Source organism: Salmo salar, chromosome 20 (genome assembly GCF_965601325.2).
Source record: "Salmo salar chromosome 20, fSalSal1, whole genome shotgun sequence".
Lineage (NCBI taxonomy): Eukaryota > Metazoa > Chordata > Actinopteri > Salmoniformes > Salmonidae > Salmo > Salmo salar.
The window spans coordinates 82389984-82411638 of record NC_138310.1 but is presented as its reverse complement, the minus strand read 5'-3'; the positions used below and the strand labels follow the sequence as shown (position 1 = coordinate 82411638).

The following is a 21655-nucleotide window of genomic DNA, read 5'->3' as shown; positions in this document are numbered from 1 at the left end:
TGGGAACAAGTCTGAGCACTTAGAAACTCAAACTAGCCTAAAAACTAGTTTTTATTGTTAAAGTTTAATTTAATTTGTATACTTTTTTATATAATGTTTTTGTAAAGTTTCTTGTTGAGCTCTGATTCAGTGGTGCTTTAAGATTAAAGTATTGAGCTTTGTCTTTTTTTGGTAAGTTTCAATGCAATTCTAAGGTTTTTTGGTTGAGTTAATTTTAAGTTTGTCGTAGTAAAACAGTCTTCCCTCTGAACTCACGACCTTCAGATTAGAAGGCTGACACGCTGCCTACTGCACAGAAGAGGCCTGGAGGACGTTAGAAGCATGAAGTTAGAAGCATGTGTCTGTTTCATGGTGTCTGGTTTTTAGGGGTGGAGTTAAACGCTGATCCCTGACTGGCTGATGGTATTAGTGGGGCATGCATATACTTCAACCAGAGGTGCTGGTTCAGAGCAGAGATGTCTATCTATCTCTTGTCTATCTATCTCTTGGTCTGTCTGTCTGTCTGTCTGTCTGTCTGTCTGTCTGTCTGTCTGTCTGTCTCTGTAAAGAAGGCACACTGGTGCAGTAAGGAGAGAGAGGACAAAGTGTTTTGTGTGTTTGTGAAGCAGTCCTTTTCTGGACAGAGAAAGGAGAGTGTGTTTTATAGGGGGTGTTTGGTACTGTCTAAACAGTGACTAGGGACCTGTGGCTTTAGAAGTATTTGATTGAGATGAAAACCCAGAATGTCTATGGCTCAGTTTCTCACACACACACACACACACACACACACACACACACACACACACACACACACCACACACACACACACACACACACACACACACACACACACACACACACACACACACACACACACACACACACACACACACACACACACTGAAGAGCTTGATGAGGTCTCTTCCTGTCTGGGCTGTAATTCGTGTTAAATGGGATTGTGGGTAATTATGCTCTTTAAGTATCACCTTCCTCTCCACTTTCCCCATCCATCTACCCCTCCCTCTGTCTGCAGACACCTCTGAATCCAATCACTGTGTCTGTCTGTCTTTCCGTCCTTCTGTTTGAGACCTGAAACAGGAATTATTCGTGTGTGTGTGGGTGGGTGGGTGGTCCAAAATCCCATGACCGTCACAGCCCTAGTAGTGGTTCAAGTTTAGAGGGGGAAGGGTGGGCGGTTCTGTTTTTTCAAACGGAGAGTTTGAGGCGGAAGCTGAGCTTGTAACATGACTGTGCTGGTTTAACCTATCCTGGGAAAGTGTGCGCGCAAGCTGGCCCAAGGGACCGGACTCAGAACCAGATCAGCTTTCACTGCCCAGAGGAAGAACACACCATGTATGGATGTTAGTTAGTTGTTCTCATGGCATGACAAAAATGTACACACATACATAATACACCAAACAGTGTGAAAAAAATACATTATATACAGTGCCTTCAAAAAGTATTCAAACCACATGACTTTTTCCACATTTTGTTACGTTACAGACTTATTCTAAAATTGATTAAATCGTTTTTCCCCTCATCAATCTACACACAATACCCCATAATGACAAAGCAAAAACTGTTTTTTGGAAATGTTTGCTTATTTATTCAAAATAAACTGAAATAACACATGCACACAAGTATTCAGACCCTTTACTCAGTATTTTGTTGAAGCACCTTTGGCAGCGATTACAGCATCGAGTCTTAGATATGACGCTACAAGCTAAATTGGTACACCTGTATTTGGGGAGTTTCTTCCATTCTTCTCTGCAGATCCTTTCAAGCTCTTGTCAGGTTGGATGTGGAGCATTGCTGCACAGCTATTTTCAGGTCTCTCCAGAGATGTTCGATCAGGTTCAAGTCTGGGCTCTGGCTGGGCCACTCTAGCACATTCAGTGACTTGTCCCGATGCCACTCCTGTGTTGCCTTGGCTGTGTGCTTAGGGTCGTTGTCCTGTTGGAAGGTGAACCTTCGCCCCAGTCGGAGGTCCTGAGCACTCTGGAACAGGTTTTCATCAAGGATCTCTCTGTACTTTGCTCCGTTCATCTTACCCTCGATCCTGACTAGTCTCCCAGTCCCTGCCGCTGAAAAACATCCCCACAGAATGATGCTGCCACCACAATGCTTCACCTTAGGGATGGTGCCAGATTTCCTCCAGATGTGATGCTTGGCATTCAGGCCAAAAGAGTTCAATTGTGGTTTAATCACACCACCTGATATCAAGATGCTGATGAAACAGCATGATCATTGTACAGGTGCACCTTGTGCTGGGGACAATAATTGGCCACTCTAAAATGTGCAGGTTTGTCACACAGCACAATGCCAGTGTCTCAAGTTTTGAGGGAGCATGCAATTGGCTTGCAGACTGCAGGAATGTCCTCCAGAGCTGTTGCCAGAGAATTTAATTTACATTTCTCTACCATAAGCCGCCTCCAAAGTCATTTTAGAGAATTTTGCAGTACGTCCAACCGGCCTCACAACCGCAGACCATGTGTATGGCGTCGTGTGGACGAGTGGTTTGCGGATGTCAACATTGTGAACAGAGTGGGGTTATGGTATGGGCAGGCATAAGCTACGGACAACGAACACAATTTCATTTTATTGATGGCAATTTGAATGCACAGAGATACCGTGAAGAGATCCTGAGGCCCATTGTCGTGCCATTCATCCGCCGCCATCACCTCATGTTTCAGCATGATAATGCACAGCCCCATGTTGCAAGGATCTGTGCACATTTCCTGGAAGCTGAAAATGTCCCAGTTCTTTCATTGCCTACATACTCAACAGACATGTCACCCATTGAGCATGTTTGGGATGCTCTGGATCGACGTGTATGACAGCGTGTTCCAGTTCCCGGCAATATCCAGAAACTTCGCACAGCCATTGAATAGGAGTGGGACAACACTCCACAGGCCACAATCAACAGCCTGATTTTCATTACAGTAAAAAAAGATATGTACAGTAGCAGTGAAATTTGGACACACCTACTCATTCAAGGGGTTTTCTTTATTTTAACTATTTTCTACATTGTAGAATAATAGTGAAGACATCAAAACTATGAAGTAACACATATGGAGTCGTGTAGAAACCAATAAAGTGTTAACAAATCAAAATATATTTTAGATTCTTCAAAGTAGCCACCCTTTGCCTTGATGACAGCTTTGCACACTCTTCGATAGAAAGGGGCTGAGGTAGGGGATGTGGTAGGGGATGTGAGGGACGAGGGGGAGAGCGAGAGGGACAGAAATTCCTGCCTTGCATAACCGTGTGGTCGCTGAGTTCACTCTCCCTTTCTCCCTCTCTCTCTCTCTCTCCCTCTCCCTCTCCCTCTCTCTCTCTCTCTCTCTCTCTCTCTTTCTCTCTTTCTCTCTTTCTCTCTCTCTTTCTCTCTCTCTTTCTCTCTCGGCAATGGACCAAACAAACAGATATCCCCTCCAACACATTAAATTATAGTAGAATGTACTTCTTCCTGCTCCGCCAGGAACATGACAGCATGGAGGTCCACATGGCTTAAAAGAGAACACACATGACACACAAAGGATGTTGAGCTGAAAACATTGCTTTGGTTGTCCTTGTTTAAAGATTTTCATTGAGTGTTTTTGAAATTGATTTAAATTCTTCATAAATCAGTGTTCTAGTCTGGTGGTGTCTCACTAGGAGGTGTGTCTACTCTGGTGGTGTCTCACTAGGAGGTGTGTCTAGTCTGGTGGTGTCTCACTAGGAGGTGTGTCTAGTCTGGTGGTGTCTCACTAGGAGGTGTGTCTGGTGGTGTCTCACTAGGAGGTGTGTCTAGTCTGGTGGTGTCTCACTAGGAGGTGTGTCTAGTCTGGTGGTGTCTCACTAGGAGGTGTGTCTGGTGGTGTCTCACTAGGAGGTGTGTCTAGTCTGGTGGTGTCTCACTAGGAGGTGTGGTCTAGTCTGGTGGTGTCTCACTAGGAGGTGTGTTCTAGTCCGGTGGTGTCTCACTAGGAGGTGTGTCTAGTCTGGTGGTGTCTCACTAGGAGGTGTGTCTAGTCTGGTGGTGTCTCACTAGGAGGTGTGTCTAGTCTGGTGGTGTCTCACTAGGAGGTGTGTCTAGTCTGGTGGTGTCTCACTAGGAGGTGTGTCTAGTCTGGTGGTGTCTCACTAGGAGGTGTGTTCTAGTCTGGTGGTGTCTCACTAGGAGGTGTGTCTAGTCTGGTGGTGTCTCACTAGGAGGTGTGTTCTAGTCTGGTGGTGTCTCACTAGGAGGTGTGTCTAGTCTGGTGGTGTCTCACTAGGAGGTGTGTCTAGTCTGGTGGTGTCTCACTAGGAAGTGTGTCTAGTCTGGTGGTGTCTCACTAGGAGGTGTGTCTAGTCTGGTGGTGTCTCACTAGGAGGTGTGTCTAGTCTGGTGGTGTCTCACTAGGAGGTGTGTCTAGTCTGGTGGTGTCTCACTAGGAGGTGTGTCTAGTCTGGTGGTGTCTCACTAGGAGGTGTGTTCTAGTCTGGTGGTGTCTCACTAGGAGGTGTGTCTAGTCTGGTGGTGTCTCACTAGGAGGTGTGTCTAGTCTGGTGGTGTCTCACTAGGAGGTGTGTTCTAGTCTGGTGGTGTCTCACTAGGAGGTGTGTTCTAGTCTGGTGGTGTCTCACTAGGAGGTGTGTCTAGTCTGGTGGTGTCTCACTAGGAGGTGTGTCTAGTCTGGTGGTGTCTCACTAGGAGGTGTGTCTAGTCTGGTGGTGTCTCACTAGGAGGTGTGTCTAGTCTGGTGGTGTCTCACTAGGAGGTGTGTCTAGTCTGGTGGTGTCTCACTAGGAGGTGTGTCTAGTCTGGTGGTGTCTCACTAGGAGGTGTGTCTAGTCTGGTGGTGTCTCACTAGGAGGTGTGTCTAGTCTGGTGGTGTCTCACTAGGAGGTGTGTTCTAGTCTGGTGGTGTCTCACTAGGAGGTGTGTTCTAGTCTGGTGGTGTCTCACTAGGAGGTGTGTTCTAGTCTGGTGGTGTCTCACTAGGAGGTGTGTCTAGTCTGGTGGTGTCTCACTAGGAGGTGTGTCTAGTCTGGTGGTGTCTCACTAGGAGGTGTGTTCTAGTCTGGTGGTGTCTCACTAGGAGGTGTGTCTAGTCTGGTGGTGTCTCACTAGGAGGTGTGTCTAGTCTGGTGGTGTCTCACTAGGAGGTGTGTCTAGTCTGGTGGTGTCTCACTAGGAGGTGTGTCTGGTGGTGTCTCACTAGGAGGTGTGTCTAGTCTGGTGGTGTCTCACTAGGAGGTGTGTCTAGTCTGGTGGTGTCTCACTAGGAGGTGTGTCTAGTCTGGTGGTGTCTCACTAGGAGGTGTGTCTAGTCTGGTGGTGTCTCACTAGGAGGTGTGTCTAGTCTGGTGGTGTCTCACTAGGAGGTGTGTCTAGTCTGGTGGTGTCTCACTAGGAGGTGTGTCTAGTCTGGTGGTGTCTCACTAGGAGGTGTGTCTAGTCTGGTGGTGTCTCACTAGGAGGTGTGTCTAGTCTGGTGGTGTCTCACTAGGAGGTGTGTCTAGTCTGGTGGTGTCTCACTAGGAGGTGTGTCTAGTCTGGTGGTGTCTCACTAGGAGGTGTGTTCTAGTCTGGTGGTGTCTCACTAGGAGGTGTGTCTAGTCTGGTGGTGTCTCACTAGGAGGTGTGTTCTAGTCTGGTGGTGTCTCACTAGGAGGTGTGTCTAGTCTGGTGGTGTCTCACTAGGAGGTGTGTCTAGTCTGGTGGTGTCTCACTAGGAGGTGTGTCTAGTCTGGTGGTGTCTCACTAGGAGGTGTGTCTAGTCTGGTGGTGTCTCACTAGGAGGTGTGTTCTAGTCTGGTGGTGTCTCACTAGGAGGTGTGTCTAGTCTGGTGGTGTCTCACTAGGAGGTGTGTCTAGTCTGGTGGTGTCTCACTAGGAGGTGTGTTCTAGTCTGGTGGTGTCTCACTAGGAGGTGTGTCTAGTCTGGTGGTGTCTCACTAGGAGGTGTGTCTAGTCTGGTGGTGTCTCACTAGGAGGTGTGTCTGGTGGTGTCTCACTAGGAGGTGTGTCTGGTGGTGTCTCACTAGGAGGTGTGTCTAGTCTGGTGGTGTCTCACTAGGAGGTGTGTTCTAGTCTGGTGGTGTCTCACTAGGAGGTGTGTCTAGTCTGGTGGTGTCTCACTAGGAGGTGTGTCTAGTCTGGTGGTGTCTCACTAGGAGGTGTGTCTAGTCTGGTGGTGTCTCACTAGGAGGTGTGGTCTAGTCTGGGTGACTACTGTTACACTACTTCATCTGCAGCACAATGATTGATCTCCTTTTCTCTATCAACTGTAACATCTCTCTCTCTCTCGTTCTATTCTCCCTCTCCTTCTCTATTCAATTTAAGGGCATTATTGGCATGGTAAACATATGTTAACATTGCCAAAGCAACTGAAGTAGATAATAAACAAAAGTGAAATTAACAATAAAAATGAACAGTAACATTACACTCACAACGGGTCCAAAAGAATAAAGACATTACAAATGTTGTATGTCTATATACAGTTGTAACAATATGCAAATAGTTAAAGTACTATTCTCTCTCCCCTCTCTATCTCCTCGTCTCTCTCTATTCTCTTTCTCCTATCTTTCTCTCTCTCTCTAGGGCATACAGTCTGAAGAAGGGCCAGTTGGAGAGGGACTATGTCCAGGTAAGAGCCTGTGTAGTACAACCTGAGTATCTGTCTCCTCTGTCAGAAGCCAGAGAACCATGTCCCTGGAGCAGGGGCTTCTAGCCAGGCCGGCCCTTAACTATCAATATCTGTCCCTGGAGCAGGGGCTTCTAGCCAGGCCAGCCCTTAACTATCAATATCTGTCCCTGGAGCAGGGGCTTCTAGCCAGGCCGGCCCTTAACTATCAATATCTGTCCCTGGAGCAGGGGCTTCTAGCCAGGCCAGCCCTTAACTATCAATATCTGTCCCTGGAGCAGGGGCTTCTAGCCAGGCCGGCCCTTAACTATCAATATCTGTCCCTGGAGCAGGGGCTTCTAGCCAGGCCAGCCCTTAACTATCAATATCTGTCCCTAGGAGTAGTGGAGGGGCTTCTAGCCAGGCCAGCCCTTAACTATCAATATCTGTCTCTAGGAGTAGTGGAGGGGCTTCTAGCCAGGCCAGCCCTTAACTATCAATATCTGTCCCTAGGAGTAGTGGAGGGGCTTCTAGCCTGGCTGGTCCTTAACTATCAATATCTGTCTCTAGGAGTAGTGGAGGGGCTTCTAGCCTGGCTGGTCCTTAACTATCAATATCTGTCCCTAGGAGTAGTGGAGGGGCTTCTAGCCTGGCTGGTCCTTAACTATCAATATCTGTCTCTAGGAGTAGTGGAGGGGCTTCTAGCCTGGCTGGTCCTTAACTATCAATATCTGTCCCTAGGAGTAGTGGAGGGGCTTCTAGCCAGGCCGGCCCTTAACTATCAATATCTGTCCCTAGGAGTAGTGGAGGGGCTTCTAGCCAGGCCGGCCCTTAACTATCAATATCTGTCCCTAGGAGTAGTGGAGGGGCTTCTAGCCTGGCTGGTCCTTAACTATCAATATCTGTCCCTAGGAGTAGTGGAGGGGCTTCTAGCCTGGCTGGTCCTTAACTATCAATATCTGTCTCTAGGAGTAGTGGAGGGGCTTCTAGCCTGGCTGGTCCTTAACTATCAATATCTGTCTCTAGGAGTAGTGGAGGGGCTTCTAGCCTGGCTGGTCCTTAACTATCAATATCTGTCCCTAGGAGTAGTGGAGGGGCTTCTAGCCTGGCTGGTCCTTAACTATCAATATCTGTCTCTAGGAGTAGTGGAGGGGCTTCTAGCCTGGCTGGTCCTTAACTATCAATATCTGTCCCTAGGAGTAGTGGAGGGGCTTCTAGCCTGGCTGGTCCTTAACTATCAATATCTGTCTCTAGGAGTAGTGGAGGGGCTTCTAGCCTGGCTGGTCCTTAACTATCAATATCTGTCCCTAGGAGTAGTGGAGGGGCTTCTAGCCTGGCTGGTCCTTAACTATCAATATCTGTCTCTAGGAGTAGTGGAGGGGCTTCTAGCCTGGCTGGTCCTTAACTATCAATATCTGTCCTTAGGGGTAGTGGAGGGGCTTCTAGCCTGGCTGGTCATTGGCTCTCAGTATCTTCTATCAGACTTGGCATGATGCTGAGCATAAGCTCACTACACACACATACTTGAGCAACTGCAACACACGTGTGTACATATTGGGCTAGGCCTTCACACACACTTGAGGACACTACTACACATGCACTCTCTCTCCTCTCTCTGAGCAGCTGTCCACACAAATAAACATTGTTTTCTGGTCTCATCGGCTTCAGCCCGCTGAACACAGAGGAGAGAGACTGGGAGGGAGAGCGAGTCAGAAACATACAAACAATCCGGTATTGTATGAGAGAGAGAAAGATCCCCTTTGAATTGAAAGAGAGAGTGTGTGTAGAATCTGTCTACTTGTGACTTCTGGCTGCACATTATCAACAGTCTTTTCTTTCTTCTTTCTCTCTTTCTTTCCCTCACTCCTGCAAGCTGGGTTGCCTAGCAGCAATCCCCCCTAGGTTAATGGATTTTTCTCTTGATTGTAAAAGTCTTGACGTGTGTGTGTGTGTGTGTGTGTGTGTGTGTGTGTGTGTGTGTGTGTGTGTGTGTGTGTGTGTGTGTGTGTGTGTGTGTGTGTGTGTGTGTGTGTGTGTGTGTGTGTGTGTGGGGGGGGGGGGGGGGGGGGGAGAGAGAGAGAGACTACTGGCTAGTGGCTTTCCTCTCAGTTTGGTCATTACATTAAAGGGATACTTGGGGATTTCTATGTTTCTGCATGCAGGTTGATGGAAGTTGCTAACTAGCGCTAGCGTAATTGCTAAGATACCCATAGACTTCCAGTCATTGTGCTAATGATAGTTTGCATTTGCTCATGAAACTACCTCTAACTTCCTTCTTACTGGACACAGAGACATAACAATGATATCCACAAGTTCATCTTACTCTGGGGAAGTAGATGAAGGGCTTCATTGCCAAAATCCCAAACTATCCCTTTTAAAGACAATAAATGAATATCCCTTTTAAAGACAATAAATGAATATCCCTTTTTAAGACAATAAATGAATATACTAATGAATGGATGGATAGAGCGATTGATATTTACTCCAAAGGATTGTTGTGAGCCTGCTAGTCTTTTTCTCTCTCTCTCACACACTCTCACACTCTCACACTCTCTCCACTCTCACTCTCTCTCACTCAATGGGCTTTATTGGCATGGGAAACATATGTTTTCATTGCCAAAGCAAATTAAATAAATAATAAACTCAAGTGAAATAATCAATAAAAAATTAACAGTTAACATTACACTCACAAGTTTCAAAATAATAAAGGCATGTCATATTGTGTCTATATACAGTGTTGTAACAATGTGCAAATAGTTAAAGTACAAAAGGGAATATAAATAAACATAAATATGGGTTGTATTTAGAATTGTGCCTGCCTGCCTGCTGTAGACAAAATCAAACTCCAATGTGTACACCATTTTGGACAGCGATACTGGCGCCCAATCGTTGCCAAATTTGCCTTCTTTAAAGAATGCTGCCACCACCATGCTTCACTGTAGGGATGGTACCAGGTTTCCTCCAGATGTGACAGTTGGCATTCAGGCCAAAGAGGTTAATCTTGGTCTCATCAGACCAGAGAATGTTTTTTTCTCATGGTCTGAGAGTCCTTTAGGTGCCTTTTGGCAAACTCCAAACAGGCGGTCATGTGCATTTTACTGAGTAGTGGCTTCCGTCTGGCCACTACCATAAAGGCCTGATTGGTGGAGTGCTGCAGAGATAGTTGTCCTTCTGGAAGGTTCTCCCATCTCCACAGAGGACCTCTGGAGCTCTGTCAGAGTGACCATCGGGTTCTTGGTCACCTCCCTGACCAAGGCCCTTCTCCCCCGTTTGCTCAGTTTGGCCGGGCGGCCAGTTCAAGGAAGAGTCTTGGTGGTTCCAAACTTCTTCCATTTAAGAACGGAATGATGGAGGCATTATGTTCTTGGGAACCTTCAATGCTGTAAAAATGTTTTCATACCCTTCCCAGATCTGTGCCTAGACAACCCTGTCTCGCAGCTCTACGAACAATTCCTTCGACCTCATGGCTTGTTTTTGCTCTGACATTCTCTGTCAACATGCTCGACCTTATATAGACAGGTGTGTGCCTTTCCAAATCAATGTCCAATCAATTGAATTTACCACAGGTGGACTCCAATCAAGTTGTAGAAACATCTCAAGGATGATCAATGGAAACAGGATGCACCTGAGCTCAATTGTGAGTGTCATAGCAAAGGGTCTGAATACTTATGTAAATAAGGTATTTTTGTTTTTTATTTTTAATACATTTGCTAGAAATCTTTAACTGTTCGCTTTGGCATTATGGGGTATTGTGTGTAGATTGACAAAATAAAAATATTTAAAATGGATTACCAGAAAGTTTGGACACCTACTCATTCAAGGGTTATTCTTTATATTGACTATTTTCTACATTGCAGAATAATAGTGAAGACATCAACACTATGAAATAACACATATGGAATCATGTAGTAACCAAAAAAGTGTTAAACAAATCAAAATATAATTTATATTTGAGATTCTTCAAAGTAGCCACCCTTTGCCTTGATGACAGCTTTGCACACTCTTGGCATCATCAATTCTAAATCAATTATCATTACAAGTAGTAGTAGTGTGTGTGTGTGTGTGTGTGTGTGTGTGTGTGTGTGTGTGTGTGTGTGTTTCTGTTTGTGTCTGTATTAGTGTGTGTAGTGTGTGTGTGTGTTGCAGCATCTCTCTTGCTTGTCTAGAGAACAATTGTCTTTCTGGAGTCCGCACTGCAGCTCCTCTGCCCGCCCCCCTCCTCTTTTACCCTCTTCTCATCCCTCCCTCCTCTCCCTCTCTCATTCTCTGATCCCTCTCTCCTCCACCTCTCCTCCTCTGTTCCTGGGAAAATGAAGGGGAAAGTCCGGCTCATTTGCATAATTGCTGTGTGTGTCTTTGAGCAGATGACGCAAGTGACACCTCAATCACACACATGAATATACCATACATACTTTTCACATTCACACCTCAATCACACACATGAATATACCATACATACTTTTCACATTCACATCTCAATCACACACATGAATATACCATACATACTTTTCACATTCACATGTCAGCCTGTCACCCTCTCCCCTGATGGGGTTCAGCAACTAAACTCTCAATGTTATGGTGCAACACAAAGGTGTGTGTGTGTGTGTGTGTAAGAGAGAGCGAGAGTAGGGAGAGAGAAAATGTGCTCTTATCCTCGTGTTTTTTCTCTCCTCCTTTGGCTGACTGCATATTGCAGAGGTCCAGACGATATGCAGTCTAACACCACACACTCTTCTCATCAGGGTTGCAGTAAAATGGTAGGTTGTCACTGATAGACTTGAAAAGCCAAGAGAAGGAATGAGAGAACAGGGGAGAGATGTGTGTGTGCTTGTGCCAGTCCCATGTGCCAGTCCCATGCCAGTGGCTGTCCATGTTCCGAGGCTGAAGGTGACCACATCCTCCAGCCTACCTCACTTTGGTGTGTGTGTGTGTGTGTGTGTTTGCTGTTCTAGTGCTGGTGTGCTACATTGTTTGCTGGTGTGTCTGGTTCGCTCTGGTTCTGGACCAGTCCTGTCACCTAGTACTGGTCTCCCATGTCTAAGTCAGGGCCTGGTCCTAATGTAGAGTTAACCACTAGAAGACACGGTCCAGGTCTGGTACTGTACTGACAAGACACGGTCCAGGTCTGGTGCTGTACTGACAAGACACGGTCCTGGTCTAGTACTGTACTGACAAGACACGGTCCTGGTCTGGTACTGTACTGACAAGACACGGTCCAGGTCTGGTACTGTACTGACAAGACACGGTCCTGGTCTGGTACTGTACTGACAAGACACGGTCCAGGTCTGGTGCTGTACTGACAAGACACGGTCCTGGTCTGGTGCTGTACTGACAAGACACGGTCCAGGTCTGGTGCTGTACTGACAAGACACGGTCCAGGTCTGGTGCTGTACTGACAAGACACGGTCCTGGTACTGTACTGACAAGACACGGTCCTGGTCTTGCGCAGTACTGAGAAGACGCGGTCCTGGTACTGTACTGACAAGACACGGTCCTGGTACTGTACTGACAAGACACGGTCCTGGTCTGGTACTGTACTGACAAGACACGGTCCTGGTACTGTACTGACAAGACACGGTCCTGGTCTGGTGCTGTACTGACAAGACACGGTCCTGGTCTGGTGCTGTACTGACAAGACACGGTCCTGGTCTTGCGCAGTACTGAGAAGACGCGGTCCTGGTACTGTACTGACAAGACACGGTCCTGGTCTTGCGCAGTACTGAGAAGACGCGGTCCTGGTCTGGTGCTGTACTGACAAGATACGGTCCTGGTCTGGTGCTGTACTGACAAGACACTGTCCTGGTACTGTACTGACAAGATACGGTCCTGGTCTGGTACTGTACTGACAAGACACTGTCCTGGTCTGGTACTGTACTGACAAGACACTGTCCTGGTCTGGTACTGTACTGACAAGACATGGTCCTGGTCTGGTGCTGTACTGACAAGACACTGTCCTGGTCTGGTGCTGTACTGACAAGACACTGTCCTGGTACTGTACTGACAAGACACTGTCCTGGTCTGGTGCTGTACTGACAAGACATGGTCCTGGTCTGGTACTGAGAAGATGCTGTCCAAGTCTGGTACGGAGAAGACAGAACCAACGAGAAGCGAGACAAGACCACATTTGTGGTTTAGTCAACCAATCAGCAGGAGTGGGCATACTAGACCCGCCTCTGCCTGTGGGACGGCCTGTCACCACCATCCATCACTTAGTAACATTTACATTCACATTTAAGTCATTTAGCAGACGCTCTTATTCAGAGCGACTTACAAATTGGTGCATTCACCTTATAATATCCAGTGGAACAACCACTTTACAATAGTGCATCTAAATCTTTTAAGGGGGGGGGGGGGGGTAGAAGGATTACTTTATCCTATCCCAGGTATTCCTTAAAGAGGTGGGGTTTCAGGTGTCTCCGGAAGGTGGTGATTGACTCCGCTGTCCTGGCGTCGTGAGGGAGCTTGTTTCACCATTGGGGTGCCAGAGCAGCGAACAGTTTTGACTGGGCTGAGCGGGAACTGTGCTTCCTCAGAGGTAGGGAGGCGAGCAGGCCAGAGGTGGATGAACGCAGTGCCCTTGTTTGGGTGTAGGGCCTGATCAGAGCCTGAAGGTACGGAGGTGCCGTTCCCCTCACAGCTCCGTAGGCAAGCACCATGGTCTTGTAGCGGATGCGAGCTTCAACTGGAAGCCAGTGGAGAGAGCGGAGGAGTGGGGTGACGTGAGAGAACTTGGGAAGGTTGAACACCAGACGGGCTGCGGCGTTCTGGATGAGTTGTAGGGGTTTAATGGCACAGGCAGGGAGCCCAGCCAACAGCGAGTTGCAGTAATCCAGACGGGAGATGACAAGTGCCTGGATTAGGACCTGCGCCGCTTCCTGTGTGAGGCAGGGTCGTACTCTGCGAATGTTGTAGAGCATGAACCTACAGGATCGGGTCACCGCCTTGATGTTAGCGGAGAACGACAGGGTGTTGTCCAGGGTCACGCCGAGGCTCTTAGCACTCTGGGAGGAGGACACAAGGGAGTTGTCAACCGTGATGGCGAGATCATGGAACGGGCAGTCCTTCCCCGGGAGGAAGAGCAGCTCCGTCTTGCCGAGGTTCAGCTTCAGTAACCTCTCCAATGGTTAACTTGTTATGGATAGGGGGCAGTATTTTCACTGCCGGATAAAAAACGTACCCGATTTAATCTGGTTATTACTCCTGCCCAGAAACTAGAATATGCATATAATTAGTAGCTTTGGATAGAAAACACTCCAAAGTTTCTAAAACTGTTTGAATGGTGTCTGTGAGTATAACAGAACTCAAATGGCAGGCCAAAACCTGAGAAGATTCCAAACAGGAAGTACCCTGTCTGACCATTTCTTGGCCTTCTTTGTCATCTCTATCCAAAACAGTGGATCTCTGCTGTAACGTGACACTTTCTAAGGCTCCCATAGGCTCTCAGAAGGCGCCAGAACGTTGAATGATGACTCTGCAGTCTCTGGCTGAAAAACAGTAGCGCATTTGGATAGTGGTCGATCTGAGAACAATGACACGGGAGCGCGCGTGCATGTGAAGGGTCCATTTGACATTTTCAGTCTTTGAACGAAAACAACGACTCCCGGTCGGAATATTATCGCTATTTTACGAGAAAAATCGCATAAAAATTGATTTTAAACAGCGTTTGACATGCTTCGAAGTACGGTAATGGAATATTTTGAAATTTTTTAGTCACGAAAAGCGCCGGCACGTCACCCTTCGTTACCCTTCGGATAGTGTCTTGAACGCACGAACAAAACGCCGCTATTTGGATATAACTATGGATTATTTGGAACCAAACCAACATTTGTTATTGAAGTAGAAGTCCTGGGAGTGCATTCTGACGAAGAACAGCAAAGGTAATCAAATTTTTCTTATAGTAAATCTGAGTTTGGTGAGTACCAAACTTGGTGGGTGTCAAAATAGCTAGCCTGTGATGGCCGGGCTATCTACTCAGAATATTGCAAAATGTGCTTTCACCGAAAAGCTATTTTAAAATCGGACACCGCGATTGCATAAAGGAGTTCTGTATCTATAATTCTTAAAATAATTGTTATGTTTTTTGTGAACGTTTATCGTGAGTAATTTAGTAAATTCACCGGAAGTGTTCGGTGGGAATGCTAGTTCTGAACGTCACATGCTAATGTAAAAAGCTGGTTTTTGATATAAATATGAACTTGATTGAACAAAACATGCATGTATTGTATAACATAATGTCCTAGGAGTGTCATCTGATGAAGATCGTCAAAGGTTAGTGCTGCATTTAGCTGTGGTTTTGTTTTTTGTGACATTATATGCTAGCTTGAAAAATGGGTGTCTGATTATTTCTGGCTGGGTACTCTCCTGACATAATCTAATGTTTTGTTTTCGTTGTAAAGCCTTTTTGAAATCGGACAGTGTGGTTAGATAAAGGAGAGTCTTGTCTTTAAAATGGTGTAAAATAGTCATATGTTTGAAAAATGGAAGTTTTCGGATTTTCGAGGAGTTTGTATTTCGCGCCACGCCCTATCATTGGATATTGGAGCGGTGTTCCGCTAGCGGAACGTCTAGATGTAAGAGGTTTTAAGGTCAAATTTCACAGGTTAGGCTTATAGCATTGCATTAAATAGCCCTTGAGGGAGGGAGGGATGGTGAGAAGGATGGGGAGTTGAAGAGAAGGTGTTTTCGTTTTGGGAGCAGGGTCATGCCAACCAGTCACTAGTAATCTGACCTGTCAGCACTCCCTCTCTCTCCTCTTCTCTCTCTCTCCTTGCTTCCTCTCTCTCTCCTCTCCTCTCTCCTTTCTCTCCTCTTCTCTCTGTGTGTTTCAAGCCATCCTGAGAGAGAGATTGAGAGTATGAGCAGAGAAAGAGTAGAAGAGAGGCTGCATTCCTGTGGGATATGGGCGTTTCTCTTCCCCTGCGTTGTTTTTATCTCTCTTTCTGTGCATGTGCATGTTTGCGTGCAGGCCGGAGGTGACAGGGTGCTGAGTTATTTTGAGCCTCTACTTTGAGGTGGAGGAAGAGGGGGAGGTGGAGGGAGAGGGGGAGGTGGAGGAAGAGGGGGAGGTGGAAGAAGAGGGGGAGGAGGAGGTGGTGGAGGTGGCAGAAGAGGGGGAGGAAGTGGAGGTGGAGGAAGAGGGGGTGGAGGAAGAGGGAGAGGTAGCGGGGAGGTGGAGGTAGGTAAATAGAAGATCACTGCACCATTAAGAGCTGTTGAATGCCTCTCTAGCTCTCTGTTGCAGCCCCCCCCCACCCTCTAATGATGTCAGAGGCAGAGAGAGGAGAGGCCACTCTACTGTGTCAGTTTTACCTCTCAACCCTTTCCTTCAGCACCACCCACTCTGCTCTGACTGTTCTGGTTAGCTGGTGGTGTGTGTGTGTGTGTGTGTGTGTGTGTGTGTGTGTGTGTGTGTGTGTGTGTGTGTGTGTGTGTGTGTGTGTGTGTGTGTGTGTGTGTGTGTGTGTGTGTGTGTGTGTGCAGTGCCTACAGTATTGTATTGTTTTTCTATTACAGCTGTGATGCTGTCATTTGTCATGTCTGTGCCATGTGTTTCCCACGGTGGGGAGTTCGAGGGGTCAGCGGTCCCCCAGGATGGAGCTTTCTCCCCAGGCCAGCACTCCCCTAACACCACGGGCAGTGCTGGTGGTTTGAAGCAATCACATGAGGATAGTGGATCCATGTTTGTGGCCTCATTGGCCATCTGTGCGATAGAGAAATTGAGAAATGGGAGAAGGGGAGAGGTAGAGGGGTTTGAGAGAGAGGAGGGAGACAGAGGCATGAGGAAGAGAGGGGCTTGAGAGAGAGGAGGGAGAGAGGGGCTTGAGGGAGAGAGGGGCTTGAGGGAGAGAGGGGCTTGAGGGAGAGGGGCTTGAGAGAGAGGAGGGGGACAGAGGCATGAGGAAGAGAGGGGCTTGAGGGAGAGAGGGGCTTGAGAGAGAGAGGGGCTTGAGAGAGAGAGGGGCTTGAGGGAGAGAGGGGCTTGATGGAGGGGAGGACATCATCAATGTGCCTTAAAGCTCTAGTTGTCCTGATTGGAACCAGCGCTTTGTTGTTGTTGCTGTTTTATTAATGAGTGTTCTCTGTTGAGGTCAGGAGAGCACTCTATCTCCAACAGACACTATACACGGGAACAGTAACCTATATCACAGACACTATACACGGGAACAGTAACCTATATCACAGACACTATACACGGGAACAGTAACCTATATCACAGACACTATACAGAGGAACAGTAACCTATATCACAGACACTATACAGAGGAACAGTAACCTATATCACAGACACTATACAGAGGAACAGTAACCTATATCACAGACACTATACACGGGAACAGTAACCTATATCACAGACACTATACAGAGGAACAGTAACCTATATCACAGACACTATACAGGGGAACAGTAACCTATATCACAGACACTATACAGGGGAACAGTAACCTATATCACAGACACTATACAGGGGAACAGTAACCTATATCACAGACACTATACAGGGGAACAGTAACCTATATCACACTGACACTATACAGGGGAACAGTAACCTATATCACACTGACACTGTACAGGGGAACAGTAACCTATATCACAGTATACACTATACAGGGGAACAGTAACCTATATCACACTGACACTATACAGGAGAACAGTAACCTATATCACACTGACAGTATACAGGAGAACAGTAACCTATATCACACTGACACTATACAGGAGAACAGTAACCTATTTCACACTGACACTATACAGGGGAACAGTAACCTATATCACATTACACACTATACAGGGGAACAGTAACCTATATCACACTGACACTCTACAGGGAACAGTAACCTATATCACACTGACACTATACGGGGAAACAGTAACCTATATCACAGTATACACTATACATGGGAACAGTAACCTATATCACACTGACAGTATACAGGGGAACAGTAACCTATATCACAGTATACACTATACAGGAGAACAGTAACCTATATCACAGTATACACTATACAGGGGAACAGTAATCTATATCACAGTAGACACTATACAGGGGAACAGTAACCTATATCACAGTAGACACTATACAGAGGAACAGTAACCTATATCACACTGACACTATACAGGAGAACAGTAACCTATATCACACTGACACTATACAGGGGAACAGTAACCTATATCACACTGACACAATACAGAGGAACAGTAACCTATATCACAGTAGACACTATACAGAGGAACAGTAACCTATATCACACTGACACTATACAGGAGAACAGTAACCTATATCACAGTAGACACTATACAGGGGAACAGTAACCTATATCACTGACACTATACAGGAGAACAGTAACCTATATCACACTGACACTATACAGGGGAACAGTAACCTATATCACACTGACACTATACAGGGGAACAGTAACCTATATGACACTGACAGTATACAGGAGAACAGTAACCTATATCACACTGACAGTATACAGGGGAACAGTAACCTATATCACACTGACACTATACAGGAGAACAGTAACCTATATCACAGACACTATACAGGAGAACAGTAACCTATATCACACTGACACTATACAGGAGAACAGTAACCTATATCACATTACACACTATACAGGGGGACAGTAACCTATATCACACTGACACTATGCAGGGGAACAGTAACCTATATCACAGTATACACTATACAGGGGAACAGTAACCTATATCACATGACACACTATACAGGGGAACAGTAACCTATATCACAGTAGACACTATACAGGGGAACAGTAACCTATATCACAGTAGACACTATACAGGAGAACAGTAACCTATATCACAGTAGACACTATACAGGGGAACAGTAACCTATATCACAGTAGACACTATACAGGAGAACAGTAACCTATATCACAGTGACACTATACAGGGGAACAGTAACCTATTTCACACTGACACTATACAGGAGAACAGTAACCTATATCACAGTAGACACTATACAGGAGAACAGTAACCTATATCACAGTGACACTATACAGGGGAACAGTAACCTATTTCACACTGACACTATACAGGAGAACAGTAACCTATATCACAGTAGACACTATACAGGGGAACAGTAACCTATTTCACACTGACACTATACAGGAGAACAGTAACCTATATCACAGTGACACTATACAGGGGAACAGTAACCTATTTCACACTGACACTATACAGGAGAACAGTCATCTAACTAGTCTGCACTCTCTCTCCTCTCGTCTCTCTCTGTTGTTCTATTCAGGCTCTGCAGAAGCTGGCCAGTCAGTACCTGAAGAGGGATTGGCCAGGTATCAAACCAGACGGACAAATCACAGACTACAGGTGAGTAGAGGACAGGCCCCTGCTATCAGCTTCCACCACAACATGACACTGTTCTTGATTGGCTAGCAGTCTTCATCTTGCGTAAACTGTGTGTAGGAATGTGTATGCTGTGTGGCGGTCCTATCTGAAGGGGACAGTACAGGTTACCCAGTCTCGCATCAACGTGTGTGACAACTACAAGAATGAGATCTCAGATCCTGCTAAAACTGTACGGCTATACAAGGAACAGCAGCTCAACAAGGTGTGTGTGTGTGTGTGTGTGTCCTAATCTAGTATACTATTTCTATGTGTAACCGCTGTCCCTCTGTGTGTAGATTATATCAATCAAATGTATTTATAAAGCCCTTCTTACATCAGCTGATGTCACAAAGTGCTGTACAGAAACCCAGGCTAAAACCCCAAACAGCAAGCAATGCAGATGTAGAAACTATAGTGTGTGTGTGACTGCTGTCTCTCTGTGCTGTGTGTAGAGTATAGAACAGTTGAATCGTATCCAGGTGGAGCTGCAGGACTCTGTGAAAGACCTGGCCAAAGCCAAGAAGAAATACTTCGACTCAGAACAGGTGGCTCAGGCCGTTCGAGAGAAGGCTGACATCGAGGCCAAGTAGGTGGACAGACCTACCACTCAGACCTACCACTCAACCCTAACCCAACCACACTCAGACCTACCACTCAGACCTACCTCTCAACCCTAACCCAACCACAACCCAGACCTACCACTCAGACCTACCACTCAACCCTAACCCAACCACACTCAGACCTACCACTCAGACCTACCTCTCAACCCTAACCCAACCACAACCCAGACCTACCTCTCAGACCTACCACTCAGACCTTCCTCTCAACCCTAACCCAACCACACTCAGACCTACCTCTCAGACCTACCTCTCAACCCTAACCCAACCACAACCCAGACCTACCTCTCAGACCTACCACTCAGACCTTCCTCTCAACCCTAACCCAACGACACTCAGACCTACCACTCAGACCTACCACTCAACCCTAACCCAACCACACTCAGACCTACCACTCAGACCTACCTCTCAACCCTAACCCAACCACACTCAGACCTACCACTCAGACCTACCACTCAACCCTAACCCAACCACACTCAGACCTACCACTCAGACCTACCACTCAACCCTAACCCAACCACACTCAGACCTACCACTCAGACCTACCACTCAACCCTAACCCAACCACACTCAGACCTACCACTCAGACCTACCTCTCAACCCTAACCCAACCACAACCCAGACCTACCTCTCAGACCTACCACTCAGACCTTCCTCTCAACCCTAACCCAACGACACTCAGACCTACCACTCAGACCTACCACTCAACCCTAACCCAACCACACTCAGACCTACCACTCAGACCTACCACTCAACCCTAACCCAACCACACTCAGACCTACCACTCAGACCCCTCAACCCAACCCACCACCTCAGACCTACCACTCAGACCTCGCTCGCTCTCTGACTCTCGCTCGCTCTCTGACTCTCGCTCGCTCGCTCGCTCTCTGACTCTCGCTCGCTCGCTCTCTGACTCTCGCTCGCTCGCTCTCTGACGCTCGCTCGCTCGCTCTCTGACTCTCGCTCTCTGACTCTCGCTCGCTCGCTCTCTGACTCTCGCTCGCTCGCTCTCTGACTCTCGCTCGCTCGCTCTCTGACTCTCGCTCGCTCGCTCTCTGACTCTCGCTCGCTCTCTGACTCTCGCTCGCTCGCTCTCTGACTCTCGCTCGCTCGCTCTCTGACTCTCGCTCGCTCGCTCTCTGACTCTCGCTCGCTCTCTGTCTCTCTGACGCTCGCTCTCTGTCTCTCTGACTCTCGCTCGCTGTCTCTCTGACTCTCGCTCGCTCTCTGACTCTCTCCCTCTCTCTGTCTCTCTCTCTCCCTCTCTCTGTCTCTCTCTCTCCCTCTCTCTGTCTCTCTCTCTCTCTGTCTCTCTCTCGCTCGCTCTCTGTCTCTCTCTCGCTCGCTCTCTGTCTCTTGCTCGCTCTCTCGCTCTCTCGCTCTCTCTCTCGCTCGCTCTCTGTCTCTCGCTCGCTCTCTGTCTCTCGCTCGCTCTCTGTCTCTCGCTCGCTCTTTGTCTCTCGCTCGCTCTCTGTCTCTCGCTCGCTCTCTGTCTCTCGCTCGCTCTCTGTCTCTCGCTCTCTGTCTCTCGCACGCTCTCTGTCTCTCGCTCGCTCTCTGTCTCTCGCTCGCTCTCTGTCTCTCGCTCGCTCTCTGTCTCTCGCTCGCTCTCTGTCTCTCGCTCTCGCTCTCTGTCTCTCGCTCGCTCTCTGTCTCTCGCTCGCTCTCTGTCTCTCGCTCCGCTCGCTCTCCGTCTCTCGCTCTCCGTCTCTCGCTCTCCGTCTCTTGCTCGCTCTCCGTCTCTTGCTCGCTCTCCGTCTCTCGCTCGCTCTCCGTCTCTCGCTCGCTCTGTCTCCTCGCTCGCTCTGTCTCTGTCTCTCTGTCCATCTCTCTCTGTCTCTGTTTCAATTCAATTCAATGGGCTTTATTATCATGGGAAACATACAGTTGAAGTTTACATACACTTAAGTTGGAGTCATTAAATCTCGTTTTTCAAACACTCCACAAATTTCTTGTTAACAAACTATAGTTTTGGCAAGTCGGTTAGGACATCTACTTTGTGCATGACACAAGTCATTTTTCCAACAATTGTTTACAGACAGATTATTTCACTTATAATTCACTGTATCACAATTCCAGTGGGTCAGAAGTTTACTTACA

At 47.3% G+C, this 21655-nt stretch overlaps 1 protein-coding gene across 1 annotated transcript in view; it reads left to right on the top strand.

Annotated features, from left to right (window-relative positions):
- Positions 1-21655, top strand: part of LOC145862457 (F-BAR and double SH3 domains protein 2) — a gene marked incomplete at its 3' end in the record, with an annotated part of 47336 nt that overhangs the window by 22738 nt on the left and 2943 nt on the right. The window contains exons 3-6 of the mRNA XM_082966772.1: positions 6551-6596; positions 18841-18920; positions 19017-19161; positions 19391-19524. Of these exons, the coding sequence (XP_082822898.1) occupies positions 6551-6596; positions 18841-18920; positions 19017-19161; positions 19391-19524 (405 nt within the window). The remainder of the gene's footprint in view (positions 1-6550; positions 6597-18840; positions 18921-19016; positions 19162-19390; positions 19525-21655) is intronic.